General features: G+C 39.0%; 1 protein-coding gene across 14 annotated transcripts in view; it reads right to left on the bottom strand.

Moving 5' to 3' along the window:
* Positions 1–14,227, bottom strand: part of PARD3B (par-3 family cell polarity regulator beta) — a 1,110,743-nt gene that overhangs the window by 430,599 nt on the left and 665,917 nt on the right. For all 14 annotated transcript variants that reach the window (XR_014078966.1, XR_014078967.1, XM_081577736.1 and 11 more), the window contains 3 exons: positions 13,895–14,065; positions 8,866–8,998; positions 1,188–1,287 (listed from right to left, as the gene is read on the bottom strand). Coding sequence is in view for 12 of the 14 variants with exons in the window: in XM_081577736.1 (XP_081433862.1) it covers positions 1,188–1,287; positions 8,866–8,998; positions 13,895–14,065 (404 nt within the window). In the remaining 2 variants the exon portion in view is untranslated. The remainder of the gene's footprint in view (positions 1–1,187; positions 1,288–8,865; positions 8,999–13,894; positions 14,066–14,227) is intronic.

Genomic DNA, 14,227 nt, shown 5'->3' with positions numbered 1-14,227 from the left:
ATGATATCAGTCTAGTTCAAGAAATTGTGTTTGAGTAAGATATTTGACTTCAAAAATGTAGGAATAGGAGATAGCTAAATATAGGTAAGCTTTTGGCTAATACGGAGAAGGCAATGGCACCCCACTCCAGTACTCTTGCCTGGAAAATCCCATGGACGGAGGAGCCTGGTAGGCTACAGTCCATGGGGTCGCTAAGAGTCGGACACGACTGAGCGACTTCACTTTCACTTTTCCCTTTCATGCACTGGAGAAAGAAATGGCAACCCACTCCAGTATTCTTGCCTGGAGAATCCTAGGGACGGCAGAGCCTGGTGAGCTGCCGTCTATGGGATCGCACAGAGTCGGACACGACTGAAGCGACTTAGCATAGCATAGCATAGCATAGCATTTGGCTAATAGAGGTAGCTATACTCTTGTATTGTTTTATTTTTAGCAGATTGTAATAAAAAACATAATAGTGATGACACCAGCCTTGCTGCAAGATAAATGAAAAAAATCTCACAGGATTATCATGGGGCAACAATGGAATAAAATATCCAATTTTTAATAGCCATAATAAATATAGAAAATAGCAAAGGGACAAGTTAATGATTTTTAAAACTCATCAGAAGAACAAAATCTATGAATTCTACTAGTCAAATGGTGTGTATGCTTAGTAAATCTCTCTTTCTCATGCTTGTGTGAGTCTAAACATTATTGATTTTTTTGTTTCTATTACAGAATGGATATAATATTGGGCATTCTTTTCAATAGTTTAGATTACATATGCTGTTGCTTTAATTTTTAGATTCCATTAACTTTCTTGGAACATATATTTTTAAGATACCTTTAGGGTTTGCCAATTACAAATGAAAAAAAAAATAGGAGCTTTATGTCTTCTCAGTTTTGTTTTATATCCTCCCATATAACTGTTTTTTGAGTTCCATCTCTCTAGTTTTTAACTTGGTAAACAAAGATTCAACAATTATCCCATATGTTTTAATAATATATGATGAACCTCAAATCCCAGGAAGCGAAAATGAACCATCTGAGGTGTCAATATTAGCTATAAGAAGTTTTCACTGGAAAGGAATTACAGATACTATGAGATTTCCATTCTGGAAAGAAATAGAGTTAAAATAAGGTTGCTGAGTTTTCCCAGAAAAACCATAACAGGGAACATTTACGATATATCATTTTATCGATACCTGTGGCTGTAATCTTCCAGGCCCAATTCCAGAACGGGACGTGGTTGGGGAGAAGGTGGTACTTCGCTCTCAGCCCATCCGTCATTGGGAAGCAATAGGTCTATAAACAAAGAATAAATAAAGCTGTAGGAAACTGGAGGCAGAACTGTTTGCTGCCTGGTTTTGTTTCCGTCCATCTCTCAAACATAATTTTCACCAACACAGAAACTAACTGTGACATAAACAAGTCCTCATACAGAACTGAAGGACTCCTATGTGCACTAACACAGCCTGTATGAGGAAATCTTAGCCTGCTAATGTGTTTTTATGCTGGTGACCCCCTGGGGACCCCTGGCAATTGAAGTCCGTGCATCTTACCTACATTTTCCCATCTCAAAAAGGCTGACACATATTCATTACTTGTGATTTGTAGAAGATTAACAAGTCATTTGTTTTAGTGACTCAACGTTTTTGTAAATAAGACTCTGTAATGAATGCTGTGGATTAGATGGTGATTTAAGCATTGGCCTCAGTGACAAAAAGTACTTAAAAAATCACGAGATACAGTATATCTACTCACCGTTTAGACACCGTAAAGGTTAAAAAAAAAAAAATTCTTCTTGCATCTGCATTGTATTGGAAAACCCTGAGTTTGGGGCCCAGGAAGCAGAAGACTGGGGTCTGAATCCTGGTTTTCCTACCCACAAAAACTGTTTACTTTCTCAGTCTATTTTATATGAAAAGTAAATAGACATGTATACTGAATATTACAACTAATAACAAGTAAGGATTTTTGAGATCTTTCTCTGTGCCACACATTGAGCTTTAGCCTTAAGTATTATTTAATCCTCATCACAAATGAAATTATTAAATAATGTATGAAAAAAATTATAAGCATAATGGTTAACAGTATGGTTTGTGCAGCAAAACTGCATATTTCCAATCATGGTGTGTTATGCTGTATTAACTTGGGAAAACTACTCAACTTCTATAAACGTTGGTTTTTAAATCTACATAGTAGGGATACGAATACTTTGATTGGAAGAGTACAAGGATTATATAAGACAGAGCATATTCAAACAGTGATTTATAAACACAAAGTGCCAATAAGTAAAAAAAGGATTATTAATCTATATACCAGAAACTTGCTATGGATCTGTTATAGTGAGATACCGGTAGAAAGTTGACTCTATTGATGGAACAAGGAAATAATCTCTTTGTCCTTAAGAAATGCTGCTGGTAGCAATCTGCTTTGACTTGCCCACACACCAGGTCTGATGGTTAATTTTATGTGTCAACTTGACTGGGCTCAGAGTGCCAAGACACTTGGTATTCTGTGAGGTTGTTTTGGGGTGATAGCAACATTGAAATTAGCAAAGAGATTGCGCCCCTCCCGTATGTGGGTGTGCACACATGCTCAGTCGCTTCAGTAATGTCTGACTCTGTGAACATATGGACTGTCTCCTACCAGGGTTCTCTGTCCATGGGATTCTCCAGGCAAGAATATGGAATGGGTTGCCATGTCCTCCTCCAGGGGATCTTCCCAACCCAGGGACTGACTCTGAGTCTCCTGCAACTCCTGAAGTGCAGGTGGATTCTTTACCACTGAGCAACTGCCCCTATGTGGGTGGGCCTCACCCAATCTGCTGATGGCCTGAACAAAAAGGCTGACTCTCCTCTAAGTAGGAGAGAATTCTTCCTTTATGACTGTCTTCAAACTGAGACACTGGCTTTTTCCTGCCCTTGGATTCAAACTGAACCACTGGCTCTTCCTGGTTCTTGGTCCTGCTGGCCTTCAGATAGGGACTACACCATTGGCTCTTTCTTCTAGGTCTCAGCTTGCCCACTCACCCTGCAGGTCTTGGGACTTGCCTTCCTCTATAATCATGTCACCCAATCTCTTACAATAAATCTCTACACATGGATGTATATGTAATACACACACACATACACACACACATACATATACTCAAATATATATTCCATTGGTTCTGTTTCTCTGGAGAACCCTGATGAATACACCAGGAAAGGACTTGTTCAAAGCTCTGCATCACAGACTAGTATAAAATGGAGGCATTTCTAGCACTGCTGAAATATCCCTGAAAATGAGACTTGAAGCAGGAATCTGATAAGTCAGATGGTCAGAGTACAGAAGCATGAAGAACAAAGAAGTCAGCACTGTCCTCCACCTCCAGTGACCTGGTAATATGCAGCAGTCAGGCAGTCAAAGATTTGCTGAGAGATGGAACTAGTGGTAAAAAAGAAAAAAAAAACACCTGCCAATGCAGGAGATATAAGAGACTCAGGTTTGATTCCTGGGTCGGGAAGATCCCTTGGAGGAGGGCATGGCAACCCATTCCAATATTCTTGCCTGGAGAATCCCATTGACAGAGAAGCCTGGCAGACTATAGTCCATAGGGTTACAAAGAATTGCACACGACTGAAACAACTTAGCACACAGGCACACAGAGCAGAAAGTCTACAAGGTAAATTGGAATAAAGGACATATGGGACCACATCTTCTCTATTAGTTCTAATCATTTATCCTCAACTTCTCAGTTCATTTTTTCACTAGTGGCAAACATAGCTGTGATCATGTAACTGCCTGATCAAAAAAATTTCAGTTGTACACAATTGCCTAGAGTATAAAAGTCTCTGGCCCTGGCAGTCAACTTTATCTATTACACATTAGCCACTCTAGACCATTTACAATTCTAGACCCCAAGGCCAGGCTTTCCTACCCCAGTGTACTTGCTCATATAATTGCAAAACCCATTTCATCCATTAAAAGTTCCACCCTTCTCCCAAGGTCCACCTCAAATATCACCTTTTCTATGAAACCTTCACTGTTGGTTTCTGGGATCCGTTAGTATTTTTACAACAGTGGCAGAGAATTCTAGTGCTCCCAGTATCTATGGTCTTCCTTTCTTCCTGGCACACATCTAGACCATCAACCCCATTTTCCACCCCTCTTTATAACTAGACTAGTTCTTGCCAATAGAAAGTAAGTGCTATGATCAATGTTGTGTTCAGTTTCAATGCTTAAGAAAGTGTACACGCAAGTTCTCCCCCTTTCCCATCTACCTGCTGCAACCATAAGTGGATGAGGCACCGGAAGATGGTCAGCTTCCAATGGAAAGAGCCCAGGTCCCTCAATTCTCACTGGGCTGTGATATGAACAAGAAATACATCTTCACTATCCTTATCCACTGACACTTTCAGTTTATCTGTTAATATTACAAAAACTAATTCTTGTGTAACATTTACCATGTATTGCTTCTGCAATGAGCTATCAACCTATCATCTACTTGTCTATATTTATTTCTCTTACCGAACCACAGAAAAATTCATCCGCGTCTTCCTCTTTCACTCTCATTCTTCTTCTTTAGCATCTCCTCTGGCTACTTCAAGTTGATTATGATCATTAACTTCAATTTTTATTTTATTCACATGAATAATCTATGTGTTTTTAAAGTAATGATAGGTGCAGATGTGTTTTCTTTGATGACTCTATCCTTGGTATTTTTTTTTTTAACTTTTTACTTTATATGCGAATATTTGGGAAATAGATGGGAAAACAGTAGAAACAGTGTCAGACTTTATTTTTCTGGGCTCCAAAATCACTGCAGATGGTGATTGCAGCCATGAAATTCAAAGACGCTTACTCCTTGGAAGGAAAGTTATGACCAACTTAGATAGCATACTAAAAAGCAGAGACATTACTTTGCCAACAAAGGTCCGTCTAGTTAAGGCTATGGTTTTTCCAGTAGTCATGTATGGATGTGATGGTTGGACTGTGAAGAAAGCTGAGCGCCGAAGAATTGATGCTTTTGAACTGTGGTGCTGGAGAAGACTCTTGAGAGTCCCTTGGACTGCAAGGAGATCCAACCAGTCTATCCTAAGGGAGATCAGTCCTGGGTGTTCATTGGAAGGACTGATGTTGAAGCTGAAACTCCAATACTTTGGCCACCTGATGCGAAGAGCTGACTCATTGGAAAAGACCCTGATGCTGGGAAGGATTGAGGGCAGGAGGAGAAGGGGACGACAGAGGATGAGACAGCTGGATGGCATCACCGACTCAATGGACATGAGTTTGAGTGAACTCCAAGAGTTGGTGATGGACAGGAAGGCCTGGCGTACTGCAATTCATGGGATCGCAAAGAGTTGGACATGACTGAGTGACTGAACTGAACTGACTGATAGTTGATCAACAATGTTGTGATTATCCTTGGTACTTTTTAACAACAGATCCACTTGCTGTAAAGAATTTTTTTTTCCTCTTGGTCCAAACACCTTTGTTAAGCCCTTCATCATCGTGAAAATCTAGAATTTTTGTCTCCTAAAAACAGTATTTCTGGATCCCACTGACTATACAAGGTAAGTCTTAATGGATATTTTACATATTGCCTGTAAAACACTGTACATCTAGTTACTACTTCATTTATGACCAGATGACCCTTATTTTAATCTCCATCTTTTATTGTTGTGACTTGTTTTATAGGATCCATTCTGCCAGGGCCAAATCAGAAAAGAAGGACAAAAGGGTTCATGTCATTAGACTAGAACTCAGTAAGCTATGCTCCTGGCCCCAAACCAGCCCACTGACTGGTTTTGTACATAAACTTTCATTGAACACATTCATGAACGTACTGTCTACGGCTGCTCGTGCACTACCGTGGCAGAGGTGAGGAGCTACAATGGAGATCCTATGGTCCACAAAGCCTGAAATGTATTATCTGGCCCTTTACAGACAAAGTCTGCTGACCTCTGTTTTAGACTATTCTTGAGAACAATAACAACATTGTATTCATCGTAGCAGCCTAGCACATTCTGCACAATGAAGTTATCCCATAATCATCAGTCAAGTTGAAAAGTATAATTCAATTTCTGAGCATCACTGCAGAGGCAGTGCCTTACATGCTATTGGGGGGTGGATACATGCAGGTTCCCAGGAGGGGACATATGGTACATAATCACACTATTATGTGTCTCTTCAAAGGACCCCGAGCCACATGGATTCAGTGGGACAGGATACAGAATTAAAACATTTGGTTTGGAGTATGGGTGAAAGGCCTGAGAAGACCTCAGTGGGTGATCTGGGGCAGACTTGGGGCCACAAGTGCCTGGGGCAAGGGCTGGAGTTCTCATGAACTAAAAGTGGGGAGGAAGCAGGAGTAGAGCACAAAAGGGAGATGAGAACAACGGAAGGAGAGGGAAGAACAAACCAGAGGTCAACCGCACTTCGGCTATTACTTGGCCCAGGGTGAGATCTGCCAGAAAGATTCTTCAGAAAATGTAGTGTTTGTGCACTTCATTACTATTCATGTGCTTAATAGGATTTTATAGTGAACCCCTGGGAGACAACCTCCGTCCTTATTACCATCCTGGAGCCCCACACTCATTCCACTGCAGGCATTGCGAGCAATTCTCCAACACAAATGTGAATTTTCTGGTGTTATAATTTCTACAAATGTTAGTTCTAAGAATTCCTTTTCTCTCTAACAGCTTGACAGGATTATGGACAGATATAAAAAATAACAGTAGAACAGTGGGTGGTACATACTATTATTACAAAAATAGATGGAACACAGCATATCAACATTGGACTTTTAAATATACAAAGGAAAGGAGGAAGGGAAGAAAAAAAAGTTAATGTTTTGGCTATAACAGTTCCTCTCCTCACTAGACATTGCATTTTGTCAAGTCAGTTTTGTTTTTCTAAAGGAGCTCCTTAGAAAGATGGGTGGTGGCAAGTCAACATCACTCATGTTTCATGAGTCTCCGTGGCCTATGACCACCTCATGTGCACCTGAAACTCAGGAACTCTCAGTGGCTCTCAAAACTGAAAATGTTATTAATACTACAAAGAAGTGACGAGCACAATATTCTTCTACAGAATCCTCTTTCAGTCAATAAGCTTATATAAAAAGTAAGAGCATTCCATCTACTGGCTTTTATTACAGGTAAAATTTAACAAGTCTATGCTTTGATAGGTCAAATTCTTATATCTGAGTATCGTATCACAGAACCACAAGGAAATAATAATGGATTTTCTGTGCTTTTTAAAGAAATAATGTCTAGTGGAATTTTAAAAGAACTGGATTTTTGATGTTACCTTGTAAAGTTGAGGTAGGAGGAGGAAGTGTAGCAGGTACCTGGTGGACCATGGATCCACGTCTCAGGAGGAAGAGAACAGACAGAACCTCCCAGTGGTTCTGTGCCTAAAGGACTCTCATTGTTCAGGGAAATACAAACTCAGAACATTCTACTGAAGTTCCAAAGTATAACTGCATCTTATTTTCAGCATGTGTTTTGAATGGATTTTATTATTTAAAATATTTTTTTTTCTGGGTGTATCCTTAACTGGTTTTATAGTTTCATTATGTTTGCCTTTGCCAGCTTTCCTAGAGATATTATCCCATTTCCTTGAGTGTCTCAATGTCCTCTAAAAATATACCATGTAATTATCACTTCAGCATTGATATTTTAGAAGCACCAAAAATGAAACAAGATAGGAGGTAATGTGTCCAGTGTTCCTTTGAACATCACTGGTGCAATAAAGAATAAAACCCTGAATTTAGATTGTCACTGGACCACGTGATGCTTGAGAATTAAATGCCAATCAGGTTATATCAGGGCTGGAAATGTTCTTGATCATTATTTGGACATGGTCAAGAGAAGGCACTTCTGGTGTGAGGGGAACCTGCTGTTCCTTACCCAGATTCTTCCTGCCTTTGTGACGGAAGGACTCAGAAGGAGATCCTACTTTGTCAAGAAAATATTTAATTGTATTAAGATGGGAAAAGACATACTGAGTGTTTCTTGATTTGACAGAAAGTAAAGCCAGTTTCTCATAAGAGATGTGGGTCCAATCCCTGGGTTGGGAAGATCCCCTGGAGGAGGGCATGGCAACCAACCCTGGTATTCTTGCCTGAAGAGTCCCATGGACAGAGGAGGCTGGCAAGCTACAGTCCATAGAGTCACAGAGTCAGTCACAATTGAAGCAACTTCGCACACAAACACATGAGAAACATTAAATCTTCTCTTTATTGCCTTTCTCTTAATTTTCTGTCATGAATATCTATTGCTTTTGTCGTACAAAAAAATTAAAGTTACTAAACAGAAAGGAGAAGCAGGGAAATAAATTTCTTGGTGGCCTAAAGCATAATTTTTGAAAACACAAAGAGGAAAATCTAAGGCTTTTACATGTAAAACTCCACTAGAAATGTAATGTGTACAAGATAATCATGGTCATGGTTCATGGCATTTACCACTCAAAAATAAGCATAAATCTGCAAATTGTGCTATGATCACTCCATGGTTTAATACCAGTCCATATATATTGTGAGATGAGTTGTTATTTACACTTGGTAACTTCCAATATTAAAAGATTCTTAAACAAAAATAATGGTTTGTCATTTTGTTTCTGCAGGCATGGTTTGTTTTATACATAACCCTCCATGTTTGGGACAGCAAGCACAGAAACTGTCATTTAAACTGGAGGCAATGCCAGGAATCTGCTTCACAACTTGTGAGTCAGCTCCCCCACCCATCTCTCAGTGTTCACCACTCAGAGTAACGAAGTCGGCACTTAGTCTAATTAATTCCCCCTTTGTTCCTCTTTTTTTTTTTTTTAAATAAACACTCTCGTGTTTTCTCACACCACTTGCAGTAGATAATTTTCAGTACAGAACCTTACCTTTCTGTTTGTCTTGTGGACTGTACGTGCCAAATGCATGCAATGTACTATTATCATTTCTCCTGGAGGTGGTTACAGCATTTTGACAGTTCTCAAAGCAGGGCTTAGAAAATGCCCCATACTCTGCAGGCTCCTAAGGAATGAAAACAATAATTACATTCACTTTTGTAACGTGTCCCAACTTTGTCAATGGAAGCAAAGTGAAAGAATAATCAACTTTCAAATAATTTTTCAAGATTCTCTGGCATGGAAATCCTGGACAGTGGAAGATCAAAATGTTCCTATCAGTTACAACATCTTTGAATAGGAAATAAAAACTACTGACATTGTGGTATTAAGGCTTAGGAGTGCTGATAGCCAGTACGAAAGAGGATTAACTTTATGATTCTTTCCGGCCACTTACAACTGTCTTCTTTCACATTTTCTTCCATCTGGGAGTGCAGCTTGTGGTAATGTCAACATAAGAATACAGTTCATGCCAAGGGTGTTTCTCTGCCAACCAGATGGTTCCCCTCTCTCTCTCTCCCCCGCTTGGCGACTAAGTGCATATGCTTTAGGACAAGTCAGAACCCAGACAGGTTTACCACTGAAAAGCCACAGGAGAGCCCCACTGCAGACACGGGGCTTTTCGGCCAGAAACTATAACAAATTTCTGTGACAATGCCAGACAGTGGTTCTCATGAGAGTTTTCTCTTTTACCATATTTCCCCCCTATGTTTTGACAGTCTGTAAACAAATTCAGTTTCTTTAAAACTGCTGTCTTCATAATAACACCTCCATACGGCATGTGCCCCAGGTGCCCCCGAGGCATTAGAAGGGGCTGACTGCAGGGAGTTTTAACTGCTATTCAAGAGGAACAAGGCACAGAGAACTGGGTTTTGCTCGGGTTCATATAACGTGTTGAACTAATAGAGGAACATGCCCCAAACAGAAACATAAAATTGATCTCCAAAGCTCTTTCCTTCTGAAAAAGAGCATTTGACCCAAACAATGCATTTGGTTTATACTCCTCTCTTTTAGTTACAATAACTCCGTAGCCTGCTAGTTAAACAAAATATTCACAGCATTCAAGGCATACATTCTTCATAATTAAGATGTTTTCAGCTGCTTTGCTTTTTGTCAAGGTTTATAACACTTTTTCCACACCCCAGGGGTGCCCTTTGCCCCTGTACCACTAGTCAACCAAACCTGGTGCAAACTACTCCTAAATTTAAGCTGGAGCCCTGGCAGGTAGGTGAGGTAGGCCCTACCTTTAACAACAAGAACAACAACAAAAAAATTTTTTTCTGCTTTCCTGGCTCTTTGATAAATGACACAATCAATATCCCAACAACTGATCAGTAACCAGCCTAATTAAAGTATTCAGCCTGTAAAATAGAGCTGTCGAGGAGCCTTCCATTAGTGTCCCAGCCAATAAAAAATATAATGGATTTTTAAACATATTCTGCTTCTACCAAGCTGAGCTTACAACTCAGGGGAGGGAAATGTTTGGGGGAAGGAAAAAGAAAAAACAGGTCATAACCCATTTTTTAATACCAAGTCTCTAGGCTCAAATAGAATTACAATTGAACCTCAAGCTCATCCTTTGAAAAACATGTTTCTGTTTAAAACGATTTTGATTCAATCAAGGGCTCATTATGTATTCTTCACGAGGTTCTCATCAAAACTGTTTACGTATCTTGTACATCTGGGTAATGTGGGAAAATACCCCAAAGAATATATATTTTGACTTTTCTTAAGTAGCATCTTCTTTTTTTTTTTTTCAAATATCAATATCATGTTCAAGTAACCATTTTGGTGTTCTTTCCAAACCTAACTAATTGATTTCCCTGAATATATGAGCAGTGCTGAGGCCTTTTTCTAAGTTACTGATTCTTTTTTTTTTTATCATACCTGAGGGTGACTGCTGCTCCAGAGGACAATCTTCCAAACACATGAGCACACAACATATGCTTTGACACAGTAAAACAGATTTGGGAGATCAAATAGCTACAGCTTTTTTTTTTTTTTAATTTAATAAAGATTAGCTGTACATTAGGCGGCTGTCATTATATGAAAAAAAATAATACTCTTTAATCTTCATGGGTACCACAGAGATTCTCACTAGCTGAGAGAGCCAAGTGCCTGCTCATCCCCCATGGAAAGCATGTAAATATTAGGGAAACCAAAAACAAATCTTGTTTAAATGTCCTCATAAAAATTGCTTTTTGTCCCATTTCTTATTCCTGATCGATTTCCTAGTGAACCATATCAACAGGACACTCCTGAAGATGGGCGACAAACTGAAGGCTTAGTACTTGCTTCTGATGGAATAATTGTCGGCCCAGCCCAGAGCATGAGAATTAAAATGAAAATACCTGTGGTAAAGGAGGACGCAAATAATAAAGTGTCTTAACTGGATGCGTCAAAACAACGAGCACTTATCCACTAGGCATTCGTATACTGGAGAGAAAGACAGGAAACTACGGAAGATGAAAAGTGGGGAGGGAACTCTTTTAGCAGTGTTCATTTCTCTCTTTCTTTTTTTCATTTGCTATCTTTTACTTCTGCACAGATATGGAAATCCTGACCAGTGTATTTCCGACTTTTCTATTAGTTGTGAAATCTGTGCTCCAAGACATCGTAAGGGAGATTTAAAACACAGATGCATGGAAGGGGTGACTCAGGGGCCCACAGACCATACTTTGTACCTGCCTCCAACAACTGGGTTCCATGGAGGTCTAGGGCTCCAGAGTAAGAATGAAAATTCAACTAAAAAGGAGCTGATTCTCTCATAGCAGGAAGCAAGAGATAAGGGTTTTATGACTGTGTACATAAGTAAAATCCATTAAATATTCATGGAAACCTCTATGTCACTTAAGCAGACACAAATGTTGAAAATGAGTTGGCTCATTATATATAGTCTTCAGTAATTGCCAATTTACATTTATTTAACACTTATAAGGTTATGTATAGAAGAGTCAAAAGGTACAGTTCCTCCTTTTCAATAGCCGATAATGTTAACAAGGTAAGATGTAGCCTGGAGAAGGAAATGGCAACCCACTCCAGTATTCTGGCCCGGAAAATCCCATGGACAGAGGAGCCTGAAGGGGCTACAGTCCATGGGGTCACAAAGAGCTGGACATGACTGAGTGACTAACATAGAAGATACAGCTAAGTTTACTTCAGCTTATCCTTTCAGATGAAGTAGGCCTTATATGCGGAGAAAGCAATGGCAACCCACTCTAGTACTCTTGCCTGGAAAATCCCATGGATGGAGGAGCCTGGTGGGCTGCAGTCCATGGGGTCTTGAAGAGTCGGGCATGACTGAAGTGACTTAGCAGCAGCAGCAGCAGGCCTTATATGAAATTTTTATTCATTTATTACACAATGTATAATAACTGTCTACTGAAAGTGAAAGTGTTAGTCGTTCATTCCTGTCCAACTCTTTGTGACCCCATGGACTGCAGCCCGGCAGGCTCTTCTGTCCATGGAATTCTCCAGGAAAGAATACTGGAGTGGGTTGCCATTTCCTTCTCAAGGGGATCTTCCTGACCCAGGGATTGATCCTGGGTCTCCTGCATTGTAGGCAGATTTTTTACCATCTGAGTCACCAGGGAAGCAACCAGGGAAGCCCAGCTTTCTACTAGGTGCTGGTAAATGAAGATATATGAAAGGATAAGGCAGACAACAGTATTGCTATTTACAAGTCCTGAGCATTCAATTATGTATGTCTTTGCATAGCCAGCAAGTGACCAACATGGGATTTTTAAGTCAATCTAAAACTCTAGAGCCCCAAATTTAACCACTATGAGTCCCAACTACCTTCTGTTCTTAATCTGAAAATCTTTAACAATTTTTAAGTTGAATTTATTATTAAAACTATCAGTGTTTTATTAGGATTCTATTTTAACTTCTTGTATTATTATATCACACAAACATTGTTTGTCCTTAGAGAATATATATGTGATTTTCTGATGTTTTTCTCAACTCTTTAACTATTATCAACTTATTTATCTTTTCTTAAATTAATTTGTAAGAGAATTTAATAACTATTGCCTATATATTAGCAAAAATAATGTTTTAGGAATACTTTATGATAAATATAATTGCTATAATATATAATTGCAAAATATAATAATTATATAAATATAATTGCATGTAAGTGAAATATTTAGCAATATCAGCATTCAATAATACTTTGTTTATACTTCATGTATACATAAAAATATTTCTTACATAAAAAACTCCATAAAGAAATAATAATAATAATAAATTTCAAAAATATTTAATTAAAGTATATTTAATAATATGAAGCAAGAAGTTTGTTTAATCAAATTTTAAATTAGTTAAGATCTGTATTTGTTGTTGTTGTTTAGTTGCTAAGTCGTACCTCTTTTGAGACCCCATGGACTGTAGCCCACTAGGCTTCCCTGTCCAAGGAATTTTCCTGGCAAGAATACTGGAGTGGGTTGCCATGTTCTTCTCCATGGGATCTTCCCAAACCAGGGACTGAACCCATGGCTCCTGCATTGGCAGGCAGATTCTTACCACTGAGCCACAAGGGAAGCCCCAGATTTGTATTACCCAAGCACACATTGTAGGGAAGAATATAGAGAGCAAATTGCATCATAATGATCTCCACAGTGAGCATTATAGACATCTTATTAGGAACTTAATAAGGTAAGGACAATGATAGCACATCATCCAAAAAGTATATAAGCATGTTATATGTTTTAATGTTCCTAATATGAATAAAGTGTAATTCATAAAGTCCAGAGCTCTAGGAATTTCTGGGGAAAAACCAGAAATTATGGACCTGTTACACTGGATAAATGACTTAATTTATATGTACATTTTTATACCTTCTAGCTATACCTAAAATATATAACCACCTATCTGCCACATAATCCCATCAGAGCACCTCTAGGCGCATATTTTTCTAATTTCAGAAACCAGTATGAGCCTAGCTACCATACTAGTGATGGAAGTGTGAATTTTCTGGTGGCCATTTGGGCAGTTTGCACAGGGAAATAACAATTTGCATCACCTCCACTGGTCTCTCTGGCCTCCTCAGAATCACCAATTGGATCATCCCTCGGATGTTTCCTTCCATGGACATGGATCGTCTAAGTGTTTCCATAGCTTCGTGGTTGGACTTTCCCAGAAGAGATTCCCCATTAACCGCAATCAGCTGGTCATTCATCCGCAGACGGCCATCCTAGGGTGGAGGTAAGAAAAACAGTATTAAGCAGAGAAAAGCATGGTGATGACATGTGACTGTCAGGCAAAAGTTCAAGTTTAAAATAAAGAAAAAAAATTCAGCTATTAGGGATGATTTATTTTCTACAGCAGAAAAAGGTTCTGGATTTTATCAAATAGT

Source organism: Giraffa tippelskirchi, chromosome 3 (genome assembly GCF_054371585.1).
Source record: "Giraffa tippelskirchi isolate mGirTip1 chromosome 3, T2T-mGirTip1v1.2.pri, whole genome shotgun sequence".
Classification (NCBI taxonomy): Eukaryota; Metazoa; Chordata; class Mammalia; order Artiodactyla; family Giraffidae; genus Giraffa; species Giraffa tippelskirchi.
This window is presented reverse-complemented; position numbering and strand designations above follow the sequence as displayed.